At 42.5% G+C, this 22,910-nt stretch overlaps 3 protein-coding genes across 3 annotated transcripts in view; 2 read left to right on the top strand and 1 right to left on the bottom strand.

The window, feature by feature from the left end:
* Positions 1–3,480: 3,480 nt before the first annotated feature.
* chrnb1 (cholinergic receptor, nicotinic, beta 1 (muscle)) overlaps positions 3,481–22,910 on the bottom strand; it is a 41,428-nt gene continuing 21,998 nt past the window's right edge. Inside the window, exons 9-11 of the mRNA XM_071897608.2 lie at positions 12,820–12,995; positions 3,992–4,139; positions 3,481–3,633 (exon numbers count right to left, since the gene is read on the bottom strand). Of these exons, the coding sequence (XP_071753709.1) occupies positions 3,481–3,633; positions 3,992–4,139; positions 12,820–12,995 (477 nt within the window). The remainder of the gene's footprint in view (positions 3,634–3,991; positions 4,140–12,819; positions 12,996–22,910) is intronic.
* On the top strand, positions 16,621–17,373 carry LOC144537881 (cerebellin-4-like). The gene has a single exon (XM_078281765.1). The coding sequence runs from the start codon at positions 16,621–16,623 to the stop codon at positions 17,371–17,373; it is 753 nt and encodes a 250-aa protein (XP_078137891.1).
* On the top strand, positions 20,861–21,337 carry LOC144537880 (complement C1q-like protein 2). The gene has a single exon (XM_078281764.1). It carries the CDS (start codon positions 20,861–20,863, stop codon positions 21,335–21,337), a length of 477 nt encoding a protein of 158 aa, XP_078137890.1.

Genomic DNA, 22,910 nt, shown 5'->3' with positions numbered 1-22,910 from the left:
AGAAAGTTGGAGCGGTTCAGGTGGGAGAGGACTAAAGCTTGAGTAAAGCTTGAGTAAGGCAATGTACAGAAATGAACCTGGTAAGTCTCAGCCGGCCGACCACCAGGTTTTCAACACTGGCTGTTTAGCAGTGGTGCTGCACTTGCACAAAAAGCGAATACAGGACTTAGGAATTGAGCGGTCCCTGTCTGACACTTACTAGGTTCAAATTAGGAACAAAATCAAGCTTTTTTGTTTCCATATCCCCAAGGATGAAGGCATTTTATTAGAAACTGTTGTATTTGACCAGCTGTTTTATTCCACATGGCATGCTGTCAATGCTGTCCTCCAAGGTTTTACATGTCTACATTAAATACAAACGAATAACAGCAATATCTTCATGAGGAAAGCAATGCTCCAAAACCTGCAGGATCGAGTTGTGCAGGACTCACGACAGTTGTCTAGAGTCGCACCAGTGTTCTTGGCAGGAGTCCCTGCGGTCCTGTCAACAGTGATGGATAGGTCTTGTAGATGGCAAAATTTTCCACGGAAAAAGAGCAGCTAAGTCTCGCTGAGATTGAGTTTGAGGTGAGCTTGGTGGTCTTGAAATTCCAACAAATGGGGATCTTTTGCGAAGTAGTCACTGGTATTAATCAAAAACCCTATCACACCCCCACAGATATGTTATGGTCATTTTGTGCTATGAGGCAGTAAAAACCTTACTTATTGCCCCTTTAACCTTATTCCAATGCAGCACTTTCTGTAAGGTTCTCTGGATAAGAGCATAAGCTAAATGCCTGAAATAAAAATGTAAATGCAGCCCAGGCTGGGCCCTCACACTCAAAGCCCAGAGGCTGCTCATCAGGTAATAACTCTGTTTCATAACCATGCAGTGAAGTATTCTACTGACGTCTTGCTGCAATCAGTTGAATGATTTTCTATGTTTTCTGACTTTTTCTTGCTTGCTCCATTCTGTATGGCCCTGATTGCCTTTCTCTCTCAGCTACTTACATTTTCTACCGTTCTACCCGGTAGCAAGACCGGCAGATACCACTCTCACCCTCCCTCCCTCTGTCGCCTCCTCTCTCTCTCTACTTTCCACTTGCTAGCACCCCCTCCCTGCTGTCTCTCAGGTCATTCTATCCTGTTGACTGTCTCTCCCTCACGCTGGTCAGGGTTGCCAGTGAGCACAAACACAAACAGGCCATAAATCAGATCCAGGTTGAGAGTTGAGAGCCAGGGAACGTGGCTCCAACCTGCCCTCCTGCCTGCCGCCACTCCAGATATAAACACATCAGTCAAAAATGGCTCCTGCTCGTGTGTGTGTGTCTGTACCCGGTGTTTGAGAGGACAGCCCATCTTCTCAACTCTACAGTCGCATGCAAGGTCAAAGTGTAAGACGAAAAACTAGACAAAGTGTTGAGGATACAAACAAATAAATGAAGGCAATTCGGGAAGGGAAGTCTATAATATTGAAGTTGTCAGCACTATTGCCACTATTTAGTTGCTGAGAACGAGTGCTGATGTTCAACCTTCAAATGGTTCACAGAGTAAAAGCACACGCACACACACACACACACACACACACACACAAATGTCAGGGAAGCCCGTACAGTAGTGTGTCCAGTGACCAGTGCCAGTGTGTGTGCATGTGTGTGTGTGTGTGTGTGTTATTAATAGCAGGGCGGGCAGGTGACGAGGCGAGGGTAACAATTCTCACGGCAGGAGAATAGCATTTTGACAACAGATGGAGCCTTTGATATCCCTCCTTAGATCTTTATTTAAAAACAAAATGAAAGCACAACAAGATTAACAGGGCAGGTGTGTGTTTGTGTAGTGTGTGTGTGTGTGAGAGAGAGAGTGATATAGACAGGGTGTGTGTGAGTGTGTATCTGCGAGAGAGAGAGAGAGAGAGGCACAGGTTTCCTACAGTATATAATGAGAATTCCACAGGCTATTGGTGCAGCTGGTGAACTGAGTTGGTGTGCTATTCTACACTCGAACATAAGAATAGCCTCCATACAGACGTACACACACACACACACACACACACACACACACACATATATACACACAGTGCCTAAAATACAAAGAGGATTACTATGGTTACAGAAATATCCACGAAGCATGTGCCACACATTCTGACACAGGGAAATGAAAGGCATATAACTTGCTCATTATAGCATCTGGTTTGTCTTGGTGTTTATGACAAATATCCAACACTGGATCCACACTCTTCAGTTCAGACCTAGAGTCCTACTGTAGCTAGTACACTAAAAAACACACCAGTACAGATTCACCCCTTCATACACATGACTAGTACAGTAACATTGGCTTGGCTTGTATACTTTATGTAATAATCAATGTAAAGCACCCAACTACAATACATTTTGCAAGTAGGAAATTTTGTTTTGCGCAGTTGAAATGGTCCATGGCAAACGGGCCAGAAAGTGAGGCACAGGGTCAAGATATCTATTCAAATGTTTCTTGGCAACGAGATGTTCCTCTGTGATTAAAGCAACAATGCTGAGGCAAGACCTTGAGCACTGTCGCCCAATCAACCGACAAGCCTCAATATGTTGTTGTTATTCATTTGCATTTACTTGCATCTTGAATGCAGACAATGCAAAACCTTGAAGGAAATCTTGACAGCATCCCATGCGGCAAAAAGCAGCTGGTCAAAAGAGGGTTTAATACAAAATGCCTTCCTATTTGGGGATGTAGAACACGGATACATGCCCTACTGCTCAAGCGCAATGTACAGAAATGAACCTGGTAAGTCTCAGCCGGCCGACCACCAGGTTTTCAACACTGGCTGTTTAGCAGTGGTGCTGCACTTGCACAAAAAGGCGAATACAGGACTTAGGAATTGAGCGGTCCCTGTCTGACACTTACTAGGTTAAAATTAGGAACAAAATCAAGCTTTTTTGTTTCCATATCCCCAAGGATGAAGGCATTTTATTAGAAACTGTTGTATTTGACCAGCTGCTTTATTCCACGTGGCATGCTGTCAATTCTGTCCTCCAAGGTTTTACATGTCTACATTAAATACAAACGAATAACAGCAATATCTTCATTTCAGCTTTGTCTGTCAGAGTTGCCCAAAAAGTTACACTGTGTACGACTGCCAAATAATAGTATACTTTATATAAAGCTCCAGCAGCTACACTGATTTAGCTACTGCACTTGCACACTTGCACTGTCCCTGCAATAACAGAAGAGCCCAAAACCCTTATCCAAAGTGTTACACAGTATTTATACAGAGGAAAACCTTGCAACTCTTTTCAAAAAGAGAAATGGTAGAGAAACTATGATGCTGTATTCATTTCCTTCACTCCACAACACAAGACGTGACTAGAAAACATTTGTGAGGAGCAGTGGACTAGTCCCTCCATGGATGTCTTTCTTTGCAAGTGGAGTACAAGTGTGGGCTTCTACGCTCTCCCTCTGTCCCTTTGGCAAAGTGGGCAGGGGGGCGGGGTGGCTGACTGTCCCACTGGTTCAGGGGGACTTGAGAGGGAAGGGGTCGGTGGGCGTGTGGTTGAAGCTGGCGTCGGCGAAGATGGCCAGGGTGCCCACGGTGGTGAAGACGACGAAGAGCCAGAGGAACATGCGGTCCACCACCATGGCCACGTACTGCCAGTCCTCCTTCAGCTGGACATCGGGCCGAAGAGGACAGAGGGGTGGGACGGATGCGGAGGTCATTAGATGGAGGGGTGGAGGATAGATGGGAGAGGTTGTGGTGGAAGAAGGGATGGGTGGAAGGACGAGGAGGGCGAGGAGAGAGAATGGGAAGGGGAAAGGAACGGTGGGGGGAAGGGAAGACATGGCGGCATGGGAAAGGAGGAACGAGGGTAAAAGTGAGAAACAAAATGGTGGCTATGACAGGTAAAGAACTGAGGAGCAAAGCTGAAGCTTTAAAAAATGAATAGAGCAGAGACAGGCAGAGAGAGTGAGACCGGCAGACATATAGACAGAAGAACTCACAGACTCACAGAGTTTACAGACTTACAGCTTCATAGTCCTTCTCAGCCTGCAGGGCCTCAGCGATGTACGTGATCGCCTCGATGGCCGACTTGAGCTCGTTAGGCAGCGTCAGGTAGGTACTGGGACCGTCAATGAACTTTCTCAGGTCCGTAAACATGCCCTCCGGCTGGTACCTGCGCACACGCACACACACACACACACACACACACACACACACAGTGAGGTGAGAGATATGACAAATTAATCTCAGGATTGATTCGGGAGAAATGAAGGAGAGAAAGCCCATAAAATGTCAACACCCATACTTAACAAACACACACAACGCCTGTGGAATGTGGCGACGTGTGAGCAGACGTAGCCCCAGACTAATTAAAAGCTGTAAAATACCAAAGTGTTTATGAGCCAGGCTGCACTTCTCCTTTCCTCTCCTCTGCCATTCACAGAGGAATAAAGAGAAGGTCAGAGGAGCTCCCTGGGCTCTCTAAGCCGGCCCGGGACTCACCGCTCTGCATCTGCTGACTGGGCTACTCTGGCTGAGAAACCCTCGGTGTGTGTGTGTGTGTGTGTGTGTGTGTGTGTGTGTGTGTGTGTTTGAGCAGGCGTGTTTTTGAGTGTGCTGTTTACTTGTTGCCCTCAGTAACAAACTGTCAGCCACTATGGGGTGCCAGCAGTTGCCGGGGGAAAGTGGGAGGAGGTTGCTGTGGGTGTCTTGCTAACTCTCCTGTCACTCTCAGCCCTTCGTGTTATAAATCTAATCTAATAGTTTAAGGTTGTTTTTAAGTGAACTCAGTCTTTATTGTAATCATAACAAAGAAGCAGCAATAAAGGCCCAATGAGAAAATCACATCACAAATCATAAATCACATCAAAAGATTGTGGATGAGGGATTTCAGGCAATTTTTAAATGAAATGGAGCTGTAACATAAAAGAACGTCCCACCCCCCCCCAATTGCAATGCTGTACATTCACACTATTTGCCCAAATTAAATTCTTGTGTGTGTCACTGGCGGGAAATCTAGACGAATAAAAAATAGAGAGCAAAATACAAACTGCTGTTCAGGGGGTCTCCTGAACAGCAGCAAGTGCTGCTCTGGCCTCGCCAACAATGGATGAACCTTCACTCCTACCAGTCACTCCTACCAGTCACTATGAAGAATATATAGGAGTGCGCAGTTTAGTCACATGATTTCTGGGTGATGAAGTATTTCAAACTTTCAAACAGTTACTTCCCGGTGCCACTTGGGGCCGCCAATGTGCAAAGTTGCATAGTGCGGCTTTAACCTTCATCAGGGAGAGGTTTGACTCCATGCTCTTTTCCAGCAACATCCATATTCATACAGTTCCACACACATTCACCAGTGGGAGCTGCCCAGTGAAACCCCAGTCGTCTGCTGCTGGCCACTGAGCAGCACCACTGGAACAGTTGGGGTTTAAGTGCATTGCTCAAGGGCACCTGGACAGTAGTTCTTGAGGGACATCAGAGCACTGCTCATTAACCTTCCCCAACCAGATTTTCCCAGCTGGATTTCTATGCGTCGCGGTACAGCGTGTCCTTGAGCAATGACACATGGATTTCCATAGGCTGCTTCCCGCAGAGAGACTGGAGCTATAAGACTTCTATAATTTAAAGTAGCGATGCAGCGTGACTCTCACCGCAGGACATCGCAGCCCAGACACTTTCATGAGGGATGACATTGCCTCTCACATGAAGCAGATTCTTGGACATATCACATAAAGGGGAGTTTCAAATACACACACAATCACACAGACATAAATGCACACACACAAAAACAATGACCACACATACATAAAAACAGACACACACACACTCGTTTTTCAAAAAGAACATAATTAGAGACATCGACTCTTCAGCTTGTACTTTCATATTATAAAACAGACTATGGGTATCTGGCAGCAACATTTTTGAGGGGAATTCCCCTTTAACACAGCGTCCCTAAACCATCCATCCTTGCTCTCGTCCCTGACCTTGTCCAAAGCGATATAATCCCTGACATACTGAGACTATCCTCCTTGCAGAACAGCTGCGGTTTCAGATTGCCTTTTCCAAACATCTGCTTTGTTATGAAACACCTCAAATATTAAACACCTCTTTCACTTATTTTTTTTAGATGAAGAGACAGAAAGATAATATGAGTTGCCGTTCAGGCAGCTCACCACCTGGGGGCAGTGTGGCACCGTGTCTTCAGCCAGGAAACCTATAATGTGGAGTGTAATCTATCAGGCAGGGCCGACTAGAGAGCTGCTTGGTATTCAGTGCAGGAATGGGGGGTTTACAATGCAGCGCTGGCCAGTGCTGCTGCTCCTGTGAGTGTGGTGGGCGAAAGGGCTGTGACCTAAGAGAGGTGGAGAGAGACAGAGAGCGCGAGAGAGAGAGAGAGAGGGAGAGAGGGAGAGAGGGAGAGAGAGAGAGAGAGAGAGACTTTTTGGCCCCCGAATCCCTCCTCCCTCCTCCTCCTTCCCTGCCCAAAGTATCACTTCATCAGCGAGAAGTAAATGACTATTCAGGGAGACTAATTCAACTAAAACTGGCTGTGTCTGGTGCCAAGACATGCACTAAACCCAATTAAGAAGGTCCGGAGGTGTGTGTGTATGTGTGTGTGGGCTCAAGAGAGATACTGCTGCCTCATCGAATTGCTCTAATAGAGTCACCCCCACCCCCACCCTCCACCGCCCCCACCCACCCCCACCCCCCCGGTCTTTCACCTAGACACACACCGGCCCGCTGTAATGTGTCAGAGTCGATTTGTGCAGGTCATTATTATTTTAGCAACGATTCCCCGCCACCTCCCGTCTTTCCCTCTAGACATATTTCAGTCCCCACAGGAGGCGACGGATAGAGAGAAAGAGCTACAGACTGAGAGAAAAAGCGACAGAGAAAGATGTGTGATTTTTGGTGTGTGTTAGTGCAGCAGGAGTTAGGGATGCCACTTAGAAGTTGAAGCGCCCATGGTTCGACTCCCAGCGCTTACAGTGCCTGATATTGCGAAATTTACCACAATTTACCAAGTCCACTGTGTACAGCATGTGGACAGAAACTGTGCCAATATTGGCCTTCATCCACTTCAACAATTTCAGGGGCGGCAGTCTATAAAACTTTGAGTCTGAGTTTCTGGAGAGTTTGGTGTCCCACCGTCTAAATACCATTTCAGAGGCTTTACCACCCTGACAAGAATACGATTCCGAGGGAAACACTGAATTGTTTGGCAAATTTAAACTGGTATGATTGGTAAAATATCTAATATCAGCACAATCACCTATCGGCGGCTTCAATGCAAAAATATCAGTATCAATATCAGTAACGGCCTTCAAAAAACCCATTTCAGTCTAACTAATGTGTACCCACCTGCGCCAAGCTCACAAAGTGAATAATTAACATTAGCTAAATACTGTGATGAAACGCAACATCAAAACTCATGCTTCTCAAACAACTTGTTGCCCGATGATTCGTGGAAACAAGGTTAAAAATACAGCTGCAAGCGCCCATTGCGGGGTCCAAGCACAATTTGAAAAGTTGTTGTATATTATATTATACTTGTTTTATATTTTGTAGTAAGTTTGTCAGGGTTTGTCACTGTCTAGCATGACGAAAGGTAATATTGCACTAAAGTTCTATTAAGTTTGATTATCTTACAACCAGTACTGCATTGTGCTGTGAACATACAGTGTTTGTCAAGTCCCACCGATTAGAATTTTTTCCTGTACATGTACGTTATAGTTTTATAATAAAAAGTAGAGTGCTGAATATTTTGAACAACCTGTACCAAGACCAATACACCAACAACCCAAAATCCTGTTCCTGTGTGAAGGTCCATATTAACGCTGCGTGAAAATGTTCTGCAGGACGTAAGCTTTTATCACTGAAACTCAACAATCACCTTGGTTTCAAAACAGATATCTGGTGATGTAACCATTAACACCATTCATTTTGGCAACCAGTTGGCTACTGCCCAAAATGTTATCACAACTTGAACATACCAGAATAATTTGGGAAACAAAATTGAATAGAAGCACTGGGTCCAAAAAGAACTACACAAGTTACACTGTTGTTACACTGTTGTAAGTACATTATGTATCAGGGAGATTTTCATCAGGTACCTACACAGTAATATTGTGTGCTTACAATACCTTTCCATAGGTCAGTACACAGGTTAATACACTAGAAAAAGGCCATTGTAAAGTGCCACCCAGGTTTCTATTAACTGCATGGGTTGATGCAGGTTGTTCTGGAAAAGAGAAATTCTAGACCTTAAAAGCTGACTTCAAGACGAATAACTTTTATTTTTATTTTCCTAAAGTATCCCCTCAGATATGATAGCAGGTAAGACTAGAGTGAGCTAACTTGTGGCTTAAAACAGTGAAATGCAATAGGAATGAGCAATTAAATAGTCAAAGATGTTTCCTGTATAAAAAATAGGGTATCTTCATACAAATTCCAAATATTCAATTATGTGTTTTTTAATCATGTTTAGGTTATAAACCATATACAAAGCGAGACATCTCTGTTATCAAAGTTTACTGGGGCCTGAGCTTCATCTGATGAATCATAATGCAGCTGGACAGAATGCAGCAGAGTTCATAGAATTTAGAATGCCAGTGTCATAAAGACAGATTGACCTGAACACACAGGCAGACTCACAGTTTCATCTCTGATCGGTGTTCACCTGCACATTGAGAAAGAAATCCCACATTGCATTTATTTGGAGAAACATCAACAACAATATCCGCTGTTCAGAAAGGCAAACATGGAGAGTGATTTCCATCCTGGTAAGCCACATGTATTTATAATTGTATTGTTTAACATAAAAAGATTAGTACCAAGGATTTTGCTGAACAGACAAACAAGAGACAGACAGGATAGACTAGTTGTTTGTGTTGAAGGATTTACATTTGTGTCTAGTACTTCTTTAGTTTGATTTACATTGTAAATTCAGTTAGATTTGTTGTTGAAACAAAACTATGATGAAAGGCATAAGATGAAGCTATGATGAAGCATGTTGACCTTGAATGAAGCTACATCAGGCAGCCTCATGGTTTCATTAAGATGTTGCCATTGCATTTCTTTCAGCATCAATGCAAATGGTCGCTCGACTCAATGCCCTTAATGATGATCGCCATGAAAACATCAACTGCATGTTTTCAAAAGTCCTGAAGAAGGAGCAGTACCTTTATGCTGAAGCCTCTAGTTTCTCTGGAGTGACTGCTGAGCTCAACTCTGCCCTGTCACCTAATATATGGGAGCCAATAGTCAGCACAGCTTCATCAGCATGCATGCTTCTCTTGGAGATGGACAAAGGAGACCTTCCTCCCACAGAGAAACAGTCTCCTCTCATGACCGAAGGCACAGCGTTAGGTAATGCTGGAGCATGTTGAAGCTCAGTCTAACCTGCTCCGCCGTGTTGAGGCTCCAATGACTGATGACTTCAAACTCATTGAGAGGTTGAGGCTGCTTCAGCACTCCCCCAATGGTTTTGACGATGACTACCACCGGGAGGCAGTTGGAAAGAGATACCTCTATGCGCCCCCAGGTGACACATCTGGATTTGTTTCTGACTGCTGCTCACCCTGTGGATCCACTCTGGGCTGCCTGGATGAGTGGGAGCCACTGGTCAAATCCCACTTTGACTTGGAGAAGGAGGGATTTGGTGAGGAGCTCCTCTACGCTTCATTATATCTCTCTAGATTTGCAGTTGACTGCTCCCCACAGCATGGGCTGACTCCAGACCATCTTGACAAATGGGAACCACTAGTCAGCATTGATTCCCACCTGATGCAGTTCCTCTCTGTCCTCCTGGAGGAGGAGGAACTTGGTGAAAAGCACATGAATGCTTCCTCAACAGTGAGTTCTACATTTATGGCTGCCTGCGCTGCACACCATGCCCCTACTCAAGATCATCTTGATGAACGGGAGCCAATCGTCAAAGCTGATTCCAAACTGATGCTGTTCCTCCAGGACAGGAGAAGGAGGACGAACAATGTCCTTTTATCATCAAGATGGAAACGTTCAGCTCTTGTGCACAGATTGAGGCCGCTGCTGAAAGCTCTGTCACCGTCCTGCATCAACCTGAATGTTGTGAGGGAACAAAAGTCACTGTCCTCTCTGCTGGACCTGACAATAAGTCCACCTCAGAGGAGGCTCTCCCCGTCTCTCCTGCTGAATACAACCTGATCCACCTGCTCAAGGAAGGATCAACCAACTTGCTTCAGGAGTCCCAGGCTCCAGCCATCCAGGTTGAGGTCAAAGCTCCACCAAGCCTTGTGGTTGAAACTGTAAAGGACACCAAGGATCTGTCTGGTCTGACCCTGGAAAAAACACTTTCACCTGTCCAACTGGTCAAACCCACAGGACCTCAGAGTTCCAGTGCCAAAGACAGCCTATCAACAAAACCAAAGAAGAAGAAGAAGCGTGGCTTCTTTTCTTGGCTGTCCCGCATATTCCAGAGGAAGAACAAGAAATCTGCTGACAACATGGCTGCAACAGCAGAGACGCTGCTCCAACAGGCCTGCCAATAGAAGCAGATGAGCCAAAGCCCTGCTTGACTGCCCTCTCACCTGCAGTCCACTTCTGAACTGCTGTCATCTTCCTATCCACTTTACACAATTGAACAACTGAATCATTTGAATACATTTATTTGCACACTACTGTTATAGTGTCTTTGCGCATTTCTTCAAAACACACCTTTAATCCTACAGTTATTGATAACCTGTAAGTAGTGAAAGTGTAATGGAATTAGTAAATATATGTTGGCCATTAACATTTTCTATACCTCTATTACTAACAATATAATCAATATTTATTCTAAATGTGGCTGTTTCTTCACTGAGAGACCTTTTTGCTTTAAATATGGCACTTGTTTTCTGTAAAAAAAACAAAACAAGCAAAAACACATTACATTAAGAAAGAAAGAAAGAAAGAAAGAAAGAAAGAAAGAAAGAAAGAAAGAAAGAAAGAAAGAAAGAAAGAAAGAAAAAGAAAGAATTCCAACAAATCCAAACGTGCTTGGACCCCTAATTATTTTCTGCCCTAAAGTTTAGCAATAAGTGCAATTTTTACTCTAAGCATACAGTAAAAACGGGAGTGTGATATTTATACACACACCTACTGTATAATGACAAGATGGTGAATGCATTGGTGACGTAGTGCATATTTGCTCAAAGCCTTTACATGTAGATATAATGTCTGGGTTTCATTGAGTTCCCCACATTTTGCCTGCAAAGCCACTGTGCTCTGGAGCAAAGCATTGAACCCCTAAAAATAGATACAAACCAAATTGTATGGAAAGAAAATATGTCTGTGCTTGTTGTTTGGAATAAATACATATACGTTATTCTACCTGATATTATGTCTTTTAACAATTTAAACAACAAATCTGCCTGTCAAGTGGTTTTCTAGTAGCATCTGTTGGCTTTCACAGGACTGATGCAAGCTGTGGAAAAACACAAAACAAGGAGAGCTGGGCTTCTAGCTGGCTGGCAAGATACAGACTGACCTCACTGATACTGCCAAGGACTCAGACTTGGAACTCTAATAAACGCTCAAACACACGACAGCACACATGAACTTATGAAGGATTTCATTTCACAAGTGCTAATTAACACATTTTGGAGGTTTACTCTTAACGTGATATCACTTCCACTGCCAAACCTATCCCTGTTTAAGGAATTAATACATATTTACAGAAAAAACAGATGATGGTTTTGTATTCAAGTTATGAGTCATTGCATTGCATGACCTTTACTTACAAAATAGTTCTGTTTCTGAGGATAGATTCGTCCGTATTTTAGAAATGTTGACTTATGTATTTCAGGGAACATTTTTTCCCCCAGGTGGATACATAGGGCTGTGCTTTGGAATGAAATCCTTTATGTATAAAAATCCCCTTGGCATTCAGGCTGTATAAACGTCTGCAAAAAGAACATTTATATACTTTTAGACACGACTTACAGACCGACTTTCAGTCAGTCTGTAAGAGAGCGCATAAAGGGACTTTGACACATGGTGTGCACATAAAAGCATGGGCCCAGATTTATAAGAGTTTTGGACACATGGTGATGATGATCTTTGCTATAGGTTCTCTGCCTGTCCGTATAAACCTCTATAAAAAGATCCTGTATTCATACAAGGCTAGGTTCTGCAGTGTCAATATTTCAAATATACAGTTAATTGCATGCCCCCTAATATAGGTAATAACCTCAATAATACTCCTGAGAAAGGGCGCCTACCTTCAATTTTTACACTGTGTGTACCCACCTGATCTAAGAATCGGTATTGAAAGCTAACATTTTGAGTTTTTTTGTCATGCCAGCAATAATTTTGTAAAATGACGGATATGTCATTTGGTAACATGGCTCTTCATAAGCATGCAGTGTGTATGGGCTGAGGAGGTCAGCAGGGTTAACCATCAGCAAAAATGTCTGTTGTGAAATCGATCAATGAAGAACAGCTCATTCATTCATCACTCACTTGGCTTGACCTGCGTGTCCTTGAAAAGCCAATTCAGAATCAGTTTTATTGGCCAAGTAAGTTTGCACACACAAGGGTTTCGACTTGGTGGGTTGCTCGCGTAAGTCACAATAAACATGACACCACACAATATTATAAAAAAAAATGAGAAGCTATGGATGTCAGTAATAGACAAAATAAACAAACCTGGAGAAAATTGCACTGACTTTTGAGTGATTCGAACACTTTAAGGAAAAAAAAAGCTGCACACCTGAGTTGGAATGGTATAAACAGAGTATAAATAGATATAAAGGGAATAATACATGCATACAAAAACGCAACCACACATACATAAGTACACAATACACACCTAGAATATGACCTGGCCTCACCTGTTGGGCTTGGGGAAGAGGATGGAGGTGTTGGGCTTGCGGATGAAGTACTCATCGGCGGCTCGGCTGACAGCGAACATGTTTTTCTCCCGGCGGGGCAGGGTCTCCAGGGACAGGGGGGTCTCCACTTTGGGCCGCAGCATGCCCAGGTAGGGAGGCAGCATGTGGATGAAGATCTGGGAGGGAGCGGGAGGGGAGAAGAGCAGCAGTGTTACCTCCAGGATTTCCAGTGAAGTCAGTTTCAGTACCTGCTGTGGTTGTCATGTCATATCGGAATTACTGTAAATATGAGCTGCCAACTGGGAAAAAAACGTACGTCTCCTAGCAGCGATTACAAGTAGAAGATCTGGGAATTTCTTATAGGGATTTCTTGTAGGCTCCGATATTTCCTACTTTGCCTCAGAAATTACGGAAGTGTGTCAACACAGATGTTAAGCACAGCATTTTCAGAATTATCAGTTATGTTCACCGCTAACACAATCAAATCTACTTAGAAAAACTGATATCTGCTGCTGTTTGCAATTCATAAAGATATGATTTTTGGATGTGACTGTCCCAACAAGTTAAACACGTGAATGCTTCCAAGTTGTAGCATCCCATGTCATCCTATTCTTCTTCCAATATGACAGGAACGCAGTTTTAAAGAGGCATTTGTTTGGATACTTGTATACTTGTATACTTGTATTGCAATGTACTTGAACTGTATTTGCTGAATGATGTGGGTGGGAAAAGTGAATGACTAACACTCTCCAACCCCTCAACAGCTGCTGTCGAGGTGCCTTTTAGCAAGGCACTTAACCCCCAACTGCTGCAATAGAGCAGCTCAGTGGCCGACTGTGGAAAACTGGGGTTTTACTGGACAGCTCCCAGGTGTGAATGTGTGGAACTGTGAATGTGCAGCAGGGCTGTAAAAGAGCAAGCACGCTCAATTGACTTTCCCTGGATAAATAAAGGTTAAAATAGAAATAGGTAGGCGGGGTGGGTGTGAAGGCAGAGGGGAAGACAGGAGGATGGATGGGTGGGTAAGGAGGTGGGGAGGGAAGAAGGGGGAGATCGGAGGAGAGGTTAAAGGAAGGGGAGGGAGGAGGAGGGGAAAAACAGCGGGACCTGGCATGAGAGAGAGAGAGATATACAACACTTGGAGAGGGGAGAAGATCAGAAAAAAGAGAAAGGGAGGGCGGACGAGGGGTGAAAAAGAGGCCAGGTATGTCGGCCGCTTGTCGACCTTCATGGCTTAGCAAAGAAACTGCGCTGAGAACAGGAGGGAGAGGAAAACTGTGTTCTAAGTATATTCTGCAAGAGGCGGAAAATCAGATCTGATCAGACTTTCCCCACATGCAGCATGTAGCAGTGGAAGAAAAGACCGACATTCAGCATCCGCCAACTCCCTCATATGGCACACTTCTCTACAGCAGGCCCGCTTTGTGATTTAGGCTGATAAGACGGGTGTATTTTCACATTTAAAATCTTGCCTATAGTGCAGCTTGAAGTTACTGATTAATATTATGACGACTGCTTGGTCTAGATAAAGGTTCATGGAGCGCTCCTCTCTGTGTTACCCTCAGTTGGTGCTCTTTGGCTATCAGAGTTAGACTTGCAGATAAAACAAAAAGCAATTCATTGAGTCAAACCTCATTCTTCATCAATATCAAAAAACGCTGTTTGCCTCAATAAATGGCCACTTTATCTGCAAGTCAAAGTGCCTTTATATCCTTTTTGACAGATAAAGTCAAAGTAAGCCATCATCATGCAAGAGGCTGGGCAGGAAACATGAAATAGTGAATGTGATGTGAGGTACAGTAGTTTGATGTGCAAGTATAACCCTGGTCAGGAATTATATAATCTACAATCACAATCTGTACAATCTGTCCATCCCTCCTCTCCATGTGACTACATCTCACTATATTGCTCAAAATGCAGTCAAGGAATTCAATCAAATGCCAATACAGCAGCCATTCAGATTGTGTTGATTGTGTCCCTGCTGTAGGTAATTGGCAACAGATCTGCCTGTAAAGTGGTTTTCTCCAATATACAGTACAGGAGAACAGGAGTATCTGTTGGTTTTTACAGGACTGATGCAAGCTCTCCTACAACACAGATGAATGTGATGGCTGGCTGGCTGGCACAAGCTGGCAAGATACAGACTGACGTGACTTTTGCATATAAGGTTAGACTGATATATCAGTTTGCCAATGTTGGTCTTGGTTTCTGGGCGAAACAATGAATACTTGCAATCAGCAGCTTCAAACCAGAAATATCAGTATCAGAAGTATTCTGTTTCTGAGCAGTAAGTAAACAGTAGCAAGTAAACCGCATACACAATCTAAACACAAAAATGTAATATTCAGTTTATTTATGAATACGGAATCGGGATATGAATATGCATATAAACAAAATTCCTATTGTGAACTTAACCGGGTTTGAGCTAGTATTCACAATACTAAACACTCACACTGACAAGCACTCAGGGTTGGAACAAATTGATAAACACACAAGTGAGTCTGCACATATGAGCATTAAGCCTGAGTGTAGCCTATGTGATCCCCATTCCATGAAATCAATTAGTCATGCATACTCTAATCACACACACACGTTTTTATTACTATACTTGTGAGGGCTTTCATTAGCTACATTCATTCCCTAAGACTGCTACAAGCTGTAAAAGGTCAGTCATCGGTAATGTTTATAAACATGAAATTTTAAGTTATTATGTATTAAAGGAATAGTTCACTCAAAAATGAAAATTCAGTCATTATCTACTCCCCCCCATGCCAGTAGAAAATCAGGTAGTTTGTTAGTCCATACAACTGTCCCGGAGATCCCCGGAAGAAGTACATTGCAGCTTTCTCCAAAACAACTGAAGTTGCCGGAGACCTGTCTTCAGACTTCAAAAAATTATGGAAAATAACCATAAAATGGCTCCATGCAGCTCTTACAGCATAATCCAAGTCTCTTGAAGCCAAAAGATCCCAAAGTGACTTGAAAAGACCGACATTTACACCATTGTTTAGTTGAAATCGCCACTCTAGCTGTTGTTTTCAAAATACGTCACGTTGGCGCACACCCAGGCCTTGATAGGTAAGACTAGCTTGAATTAGCAGACTTCCGGTTTTGCCTTTTAGCCTTGAAAATAAAAGCGCAGGATTTTAAATAAGTAGAAATACTGTTTTAAACCAATTACTTTGTATTTAATCGTCAAATTCAATGAGAGCACCCATATTAATGTTTGATGTCCACTTAAGTCTCCGTTCTGTATGTATTCTGCACAGTGTAATACATGCAGCGTTTATAGTTAAAAATTGCACATTTTATGGCATTTTTCATTATTATTATGACATTAAACATTAATATGGGTGCTCACTTATTGAATTTGACAATTAAAAACAACACCTGCCAGGGTTCAAAGCCTAGAAATATGCTGAATAATTACATAAAATATACCACTTTGTTCATTTGAAAACCCAATAACTATCAACTCTTACGATACCTACAAGGTAGAAAGGACTGTGGCCTAAATTTCAAGCCCATGCTCTTGACCCCTTTCTTGTAACCTCAAATCTATGATGTTATTTCTGATATAAACTGACCCCTCTCTGTCCCATTACCCCCATGGGACACATGTTAGATTTCCCACAGACTGACTCACAGTGACCAGTGAATATAAAGGAGGAGACTGGGCCCCATAGAGCTCCACTCCACCTACTAAGACCTTATTTCACAATGAGGGCTGCTGTAGCTCAGCTGGTGTTGCTGCTCTGTCTGTCTGGGACCTCAGCAGATCAGGAATTCACACACAACAACATGATCACAGCACCAGAGAGCAGCCAAATCGATGTCTGGGCTGAGCTGAAGGAGCTCAGAGACATGGTGGTGGAGCAGAGGGTGGAGCTGAGCGCCACCAAGGCTGAACTTCAGAGCCAGAAAACCACAGTGGAAGACCTGAAGAAAGTGAATGCAGCTTTGTTGTACAAACTGGATGAGACTGAGCACCAGGTGCAGGCCCTAGAGCGAGAGACCTCAGCCTTGAAGACCAGACTGATGGCTGTTGAAGCAGGAAATGAAGAACAAGCAGCAGAGATGACGTCCATGGAAGCCAGGCTGAGTTCCAGTGAGAGTCGAGTGGAGGCTTTGGAGAGAGACAACGCTGACAGACCAAAAGTGGCCTTCTCTGCTGCTTTAGTAACCTCTGTTGGTCCCTTAAACACTGACACAGCAATCATCTATCCTAATGTCATCACCAATATTGGTAACGCCTACAGTCCGGTTACAGGTGTCTTCACAGCATCAGTGAGAGGAGTCTACTACTTCAGATTTAATGCTATAGATCAGCGGAGGAACTATGGTGTGTCAGTGAATATGTTGAAAAATGGCATACAGTTTGTGATGAGACCACATATGTTAAATGTCAGTGACAAACAGTTTGTATCCAACGGAATAACTCTAGAGTTGGATACTGGCGATTTTGTTTCGATGAGTCTACCTTCAGGGCATAGGCTCCAAGGTGATGGAAACAGGAATAACATTTTCAGTGGTTTCCTGCTTTTCCCTATGTGAGGTTGCACTACGAGTAGTTTGCATGTGTTCATTTGATTGAAAAAAAAAATTAAAATCTTATATTTAAATGCTTGTCTTGTCTCTACTGATCAAAAAACTTCAACTTTATCAGTGATTGATGCTCCCCCACCCATCTCTCTCTTTGATGAGTGGGTCTTTAATGTGGAACCTAAAAAATCTTAAGATCTTAAGATAAAACTAAAAAAAAAGAAAGTAAGAAAATGATCTGATTCATGAATGTACTGTCTCATAGTACTGTGAGCCTGTTATGCTTATTAGTGGAAGGAATTCCCCACACTCAGTCACTCCTGGTATAGTCCTAGTCAAAGAGCACAATACACCATGGAAAAACTACTCAATTATCAATATCTTCATAAACAACTGCACACATGCAACCGTCCCCCCCACCCACTGCACCCACACACACAGAGGGAAAAGGAGAGACTTTTGCAAACAACATTACAGGTGGTGGATGAAAAACACCATCACACTAATGTGAGGCACAAAGAGTATTCTTTAGTATCCTAATCTAAAGCCTAACCTAAGGCTTTCCCATTCCCTTTGAAATGGTGAAAGTGGGACTCATCTAATCATGGACAAAGCTGAGCAAATGCAATACTGTAGTAACAAAATTCCTAAATTTCTGTTCTCTAATTTTCATGTTAGAATTGTACAATTTAAAGCTTGAATGATAACACCAGTTTACTTTGACTGGTTTGATGTTTTGATTTCCTTTAACAAATGCCATTAAACTGATAATGAAACTCATTGACTTTGCAAGGATTTTTTGATATCATTTAACAAATGAAATTAATACTTATTTACCAAGGGCAGCATATGTTTTGGCTACAAGCTAGAACAATGTTCTTAAATGTCAATTCAAAGCTGTTTGTGTGGTGTCATGTACCAAAAACACTCTCAATCCATTTTTTTTTTCCATTGTTCATTTCCTGGCATCTCTCTGAGCCTTACCAAGAACAGGCTGTTTCTGTTGCTGTGCCTTTAAGGCTCATTAATATTAACGACCCCTCTGTTCTGATCGGCTAACCGTTTCAAGAGTGAAACATGAGACACCGCAGCCCGGCAGCTGCAGGTAGGGAAAACTCTCCAGTAAAAAACAATGACAACCGCTCAACCGCTTTGAAAAAAACACTTTGTTAGTCTATTATTTCTTACAAAAATGATAATGAGTGAACCTTTGTGATGCCACAAAGTTACGGAAGTCCAAACAGTTTGTTTAGAGGCTCGGTTTTCTAATATGGATTCTGTGGATTTAGTTGGCTACCGTGCATTTTGATACTTACAATGTTAAAATAACACATCCAACTCCTTTATAATCAAAGAGGCAAGGGAAATCCAGTTTTACACCATATGGGACCTTTACAGCATCAAAGCCAGATAAACTAATCAGAATGGCATGAATTAATGTTAAGCCAAACTCTGTTCCATTGCACCTCATCCTTGGCTCTGCTCTTGGAATATTCCATTTGGGACACCTGCCAGGGTTCAAAGCCTAGAAATATGCTGAATAATTACATAAAATATATTACTTTGTTCATTTGAAAACCTAATAACTATCAACTCTTACGATACCTACAAGGTAGAAAGGACTGTGGCCTAAATTTCAAGCCCATGCAGATCTCTTGACCCCTTTCTTGTAACCTCAAATCTATGATGTTATTTCTGATATAAACTGACCCCTCTCTGTCCCATTGCCCCCATGGGACACATGTTAGATTTCCCACAGACTGACTCACAGTGACCAGTGAATATAAAGGAGGAGACTGGGCCCCATAGAGCTCCACTCCACCTACTAAGACCTTATTTCACAATGAGGGCTGCTGTAGCTCAGCTGGTGTTGCTGCTCTGTCTGTCTGGGACCTCAGCGGACCAGGGATTGACACACAACAACATGATCACAGCACCAAAGATAAGCCAAACTGACGTCTGGGCTGAGCTGAAGGAGCTCAGAGACATGGTGGTGGAGCAGAGGGTGGAGCTGAAAGCCACCAAGGCTGAACTTCACAGCCAGAAGACCCTGGTGGAAGACCTGCGGAGAGACGCTGCACAGCATACAGTGGACCTGAGTCTCGTCAAGACTGAACTTCAGAGCCAGAAAACCACAGTGGAAGACCTGAAGAAAGTGAATGCAGTTTTGTTGTACAAACTGGATGAGACTGAGCACCAGGTGCAGGCCCTAGAGCGAGAGACCTCAGCCTTGAAGACCAAACTGACGGCTGTTGAAGCAGGAAATGAAGAACAAGCAGCAGAGATGACGTCCATGGAAACCAGGCTGAGTTCCAGTGAGAGTCGAGTGGAGGCTTTGGAGAGAGACAACGCTGACAGACCAAAAGTGGCCTTCTCTGCTGCGTTACAGACCACAATAGGACCAGTCTCTGACCACTCTTGGGCAACAATTGCCCACAACAATGTCATCACCAACACTGGTAAAGCCTATAGCCCCATCACAGGTGCATTCACAGCACCAGTGAAAGGGATCTACTATTTCATTATTAATGGCATGGACGACCGCTATGACCTTAACCTTCACCTTGTCCTCTATAAGAATGGCCATCAACTTATGTCAAGAAAACAAAAAAACAATGGAGGTGATCAGTATGTATCTGGTGCATTGATTCTCGAGCTGGAGGCCGGCGACATAGTAGACACTCGTATCTCCGGCTCCCACAGGCTTGTTGGTAATGACAATAAACCTACCATGTTCAGTGGCTTCCTCCTCTTCCCTCTGTGAAGACTGACGCAAAAACCTACAATATATCTAAACAGGCTTTGATTTCATGGATATAACACTGACACTGTGTTGTAATCTAAAACTGTTAAATAAATAAATATTCTCTGGAAATCTTGCATACTCTTGGTGTCTTTCAATCTAATTTATGTGGAGCACATACAAATCAAGAAACAGTCAAATAATCAAGTCCCGATGCAAAATTGATTATGGGTATATATATTTTTACATTTTCAAAGGGAAGGTTTGAATTGTGTTTGGGTGCGAGATTTGTATGAAAATCTTATTTTCTAAATGTGTGTCTTGCCTCCTTTATTTCTATTTTGGGCCTTTCACTTACACACATACAGTATATTTTAAGAAAAGCTGAAAGAATATATAAAAGATTATATTGTTATTCCTTCATCTACAGTATGTTAGAACACAATTTGTCAACTGAAAACAACATAATGAACATTTAAGAGTCAATAGCATATAGTATTTTTCATGAAGCTATAAGCAAAAGAACTGACCCAACATAAAAAATCACTCGATGAGATTGAAAAAAAATTTTCAATCTCAAATGTCTCAACAGAGCACTTCAGCAATGTCATACTAAACAGTTTTAGAAGGTGTAAAAGGGGTTTGCTTACATTTCTAAAATACATCGCCAAAGTTGTTAGAAACATTTTCTCCCGCTTTCAAGTCACACATTTCAAGAGGTTATGCATATCAGGAAATGAAGAACAAGCAGCAGAGATGACGTCCATGGAAGCCAGGCTGAGTTCCAGTGAGAGTCGAGTGGAGGCTTTGGAGAGAGACAACGCTGACAGACCAAAAGTGGCCTTCTCTGCTGCTTTAGTAACCTCTGTTGGTCCCTTAAACACTGACACAGCAATCATCTATCCTAATGTCATCACCAATATTGGTAACGCCTACAGTCCGGTTACAGGTGTCTTCACAGCATCAGTGAGAGGAGTCTACTACTTCAGATTTAATGCTATAGATCAGCGGAGGAACTATGGTGTGTCAGTGAATATGTTGAAAAATGGCATACAGTTTGTGATGGGACCACATATGTTAAATGTCAGTGACAAACAGTTTGTATCCAACGGAATAACTCTAGAGTTGGATACTGGTGATTTTGTTTCGATGAGTCTACCTTCAGGGCATAGGCTCCAAGGTGATGGAAACAGGAATAACATTTTCAGTGGTTTCCTGCTTTTCCCTATGTGAGGTTGCACTACAAGTAGTTTGCATGTGTTCATTTGATTGAAAAAAAAAATTAAAATCTTATATTTAAATGCTTGTCTTGTCTCTACTGATCAAAAAACTTCAACTTTATCAGTGATTGATGCTCCCCCACCCATCTCTCTCTTTGATGAGTGGGTCTTTAATGTGGAACCTAAAAAATCTTAAGATCTTAAGATAAAACTAAAAAAAAAGAAAGTAAGAAAGTGATCTGATTCATGAATGTACTGTCTCATAGTACTGTGAGCCTGTTATGCTTATTAGTGGAAGGAATTTCCCACACTCAGTCACTCCTGGTATAGTCCTAGTCAAAGAGCACAATACACCATGGAAAAACTACTCAATTATCAATATCTTCATAAACAACTGCACACATGCAACCGTCCCCCCCACCCACTGCACCCACACACACAGAGGGAAAAGGAGAGACTTTTGCAAACAACATTACAGGTGGTGGATGAAAAACACCATCACACTAATGTGAGGCACAAAGAGTATTCTTTAGTATCCTAATCTAAAGCCTAACCTAAGGCTTTCCCATTCCCTTTGAAATGGTGAAAGTGGGACTCATCTAATCATGGACAAAGCTGAGCAAATGCAATACTGTAGTAACAAAATTCCTAAATTTCTGTTCTCTAATTTTCATGTTAGAATTGTACAATTTAAAGCTTGAATGATAACACCAGTTTACTTTGACTGGTTTGATGTTTTGATTTCCTTTAACAAATGCCATTAAACTGATAATGAAACTCATTGACTTTGCAAGGATTTTTTGATATCATTTAACAAATGAAATTAATACTTATTTACCAAGGGCAGCATATGTTTTGGCTACAAGCTAGAACAATGTTCTTAAATGTCAATTCAAAGCTGTTTGTGTGGTGTCATGTACCAAAAACACTCTCAATCCATTTTTTTTTTCCATTGTTCATTTCCTGGCATCTCTCTGAGCCTTACCAAGAACAGGCTGTTTCTGTTGCTGTGCCTTTAAGGCTCATTAATATTAACGACCCCTCTGTTCTGATCGGCTAACCGTTTCAAGAGTGAAACATGAGACACCGCAGCCCGGCAGCTGCAGGTAGGGAAAACTCTCCAGTAAAAAACAATGACAACCGCTCAACCGCTTTGAAAAAAACACTTTGTTAGTCTATTATTTCTTACAAAAATGATAATGAGTGAACCTTTGTGATGCCACAAAGTTACGGAAGTCCAAACAGTTTGTTTAGAGGCTCGGTTTTCTAATATGAATTCTGTGGATTTAGTTGGCTACCGTGCATTTTGATACTTACAATGTTAAAATAACACATCCAACTCCTTTATAATCAAAGAGGCAAGGGAAATCCAGTTTTACACCATATGGGACCTTTAAAGCATCAAAGCCAGATAAACTAATCAGAATGGCATGAATTAATGTTTAGCCAAACTCTGTTCCATTGCACCTCATCCTTGGCTCTGCTCTTGGAATATTCCATTTGGGACACCTGCCAGGGTTCAAAGCCTAGAAATATGCTGAATAATTACATAAAATATACCACTTTGTTCATTTGAAAACCTAATA

This window comes from Centroberyx gerrardi, chromosome 23 (assembly GCF_048128805.1).
Source record: "Centroberyx gerrardi isolate f3 chromosome 23, fCenGer3.hap1.cur.20231027, whole genome shotgun sequence".
Taxonomy (NCBI): domain Eukaryota; kingdom Metazoa; phylum Chordata; class Actinopteri; order Beryciformes; family Berycidae; genus Centroberyx; species Centroberyx gerrardi.
The sequence above is the reverse complement of the archived record's forward strand: the minus strand, read 5'-3'. Positions and strand labels throughout refer to the sequence as shown.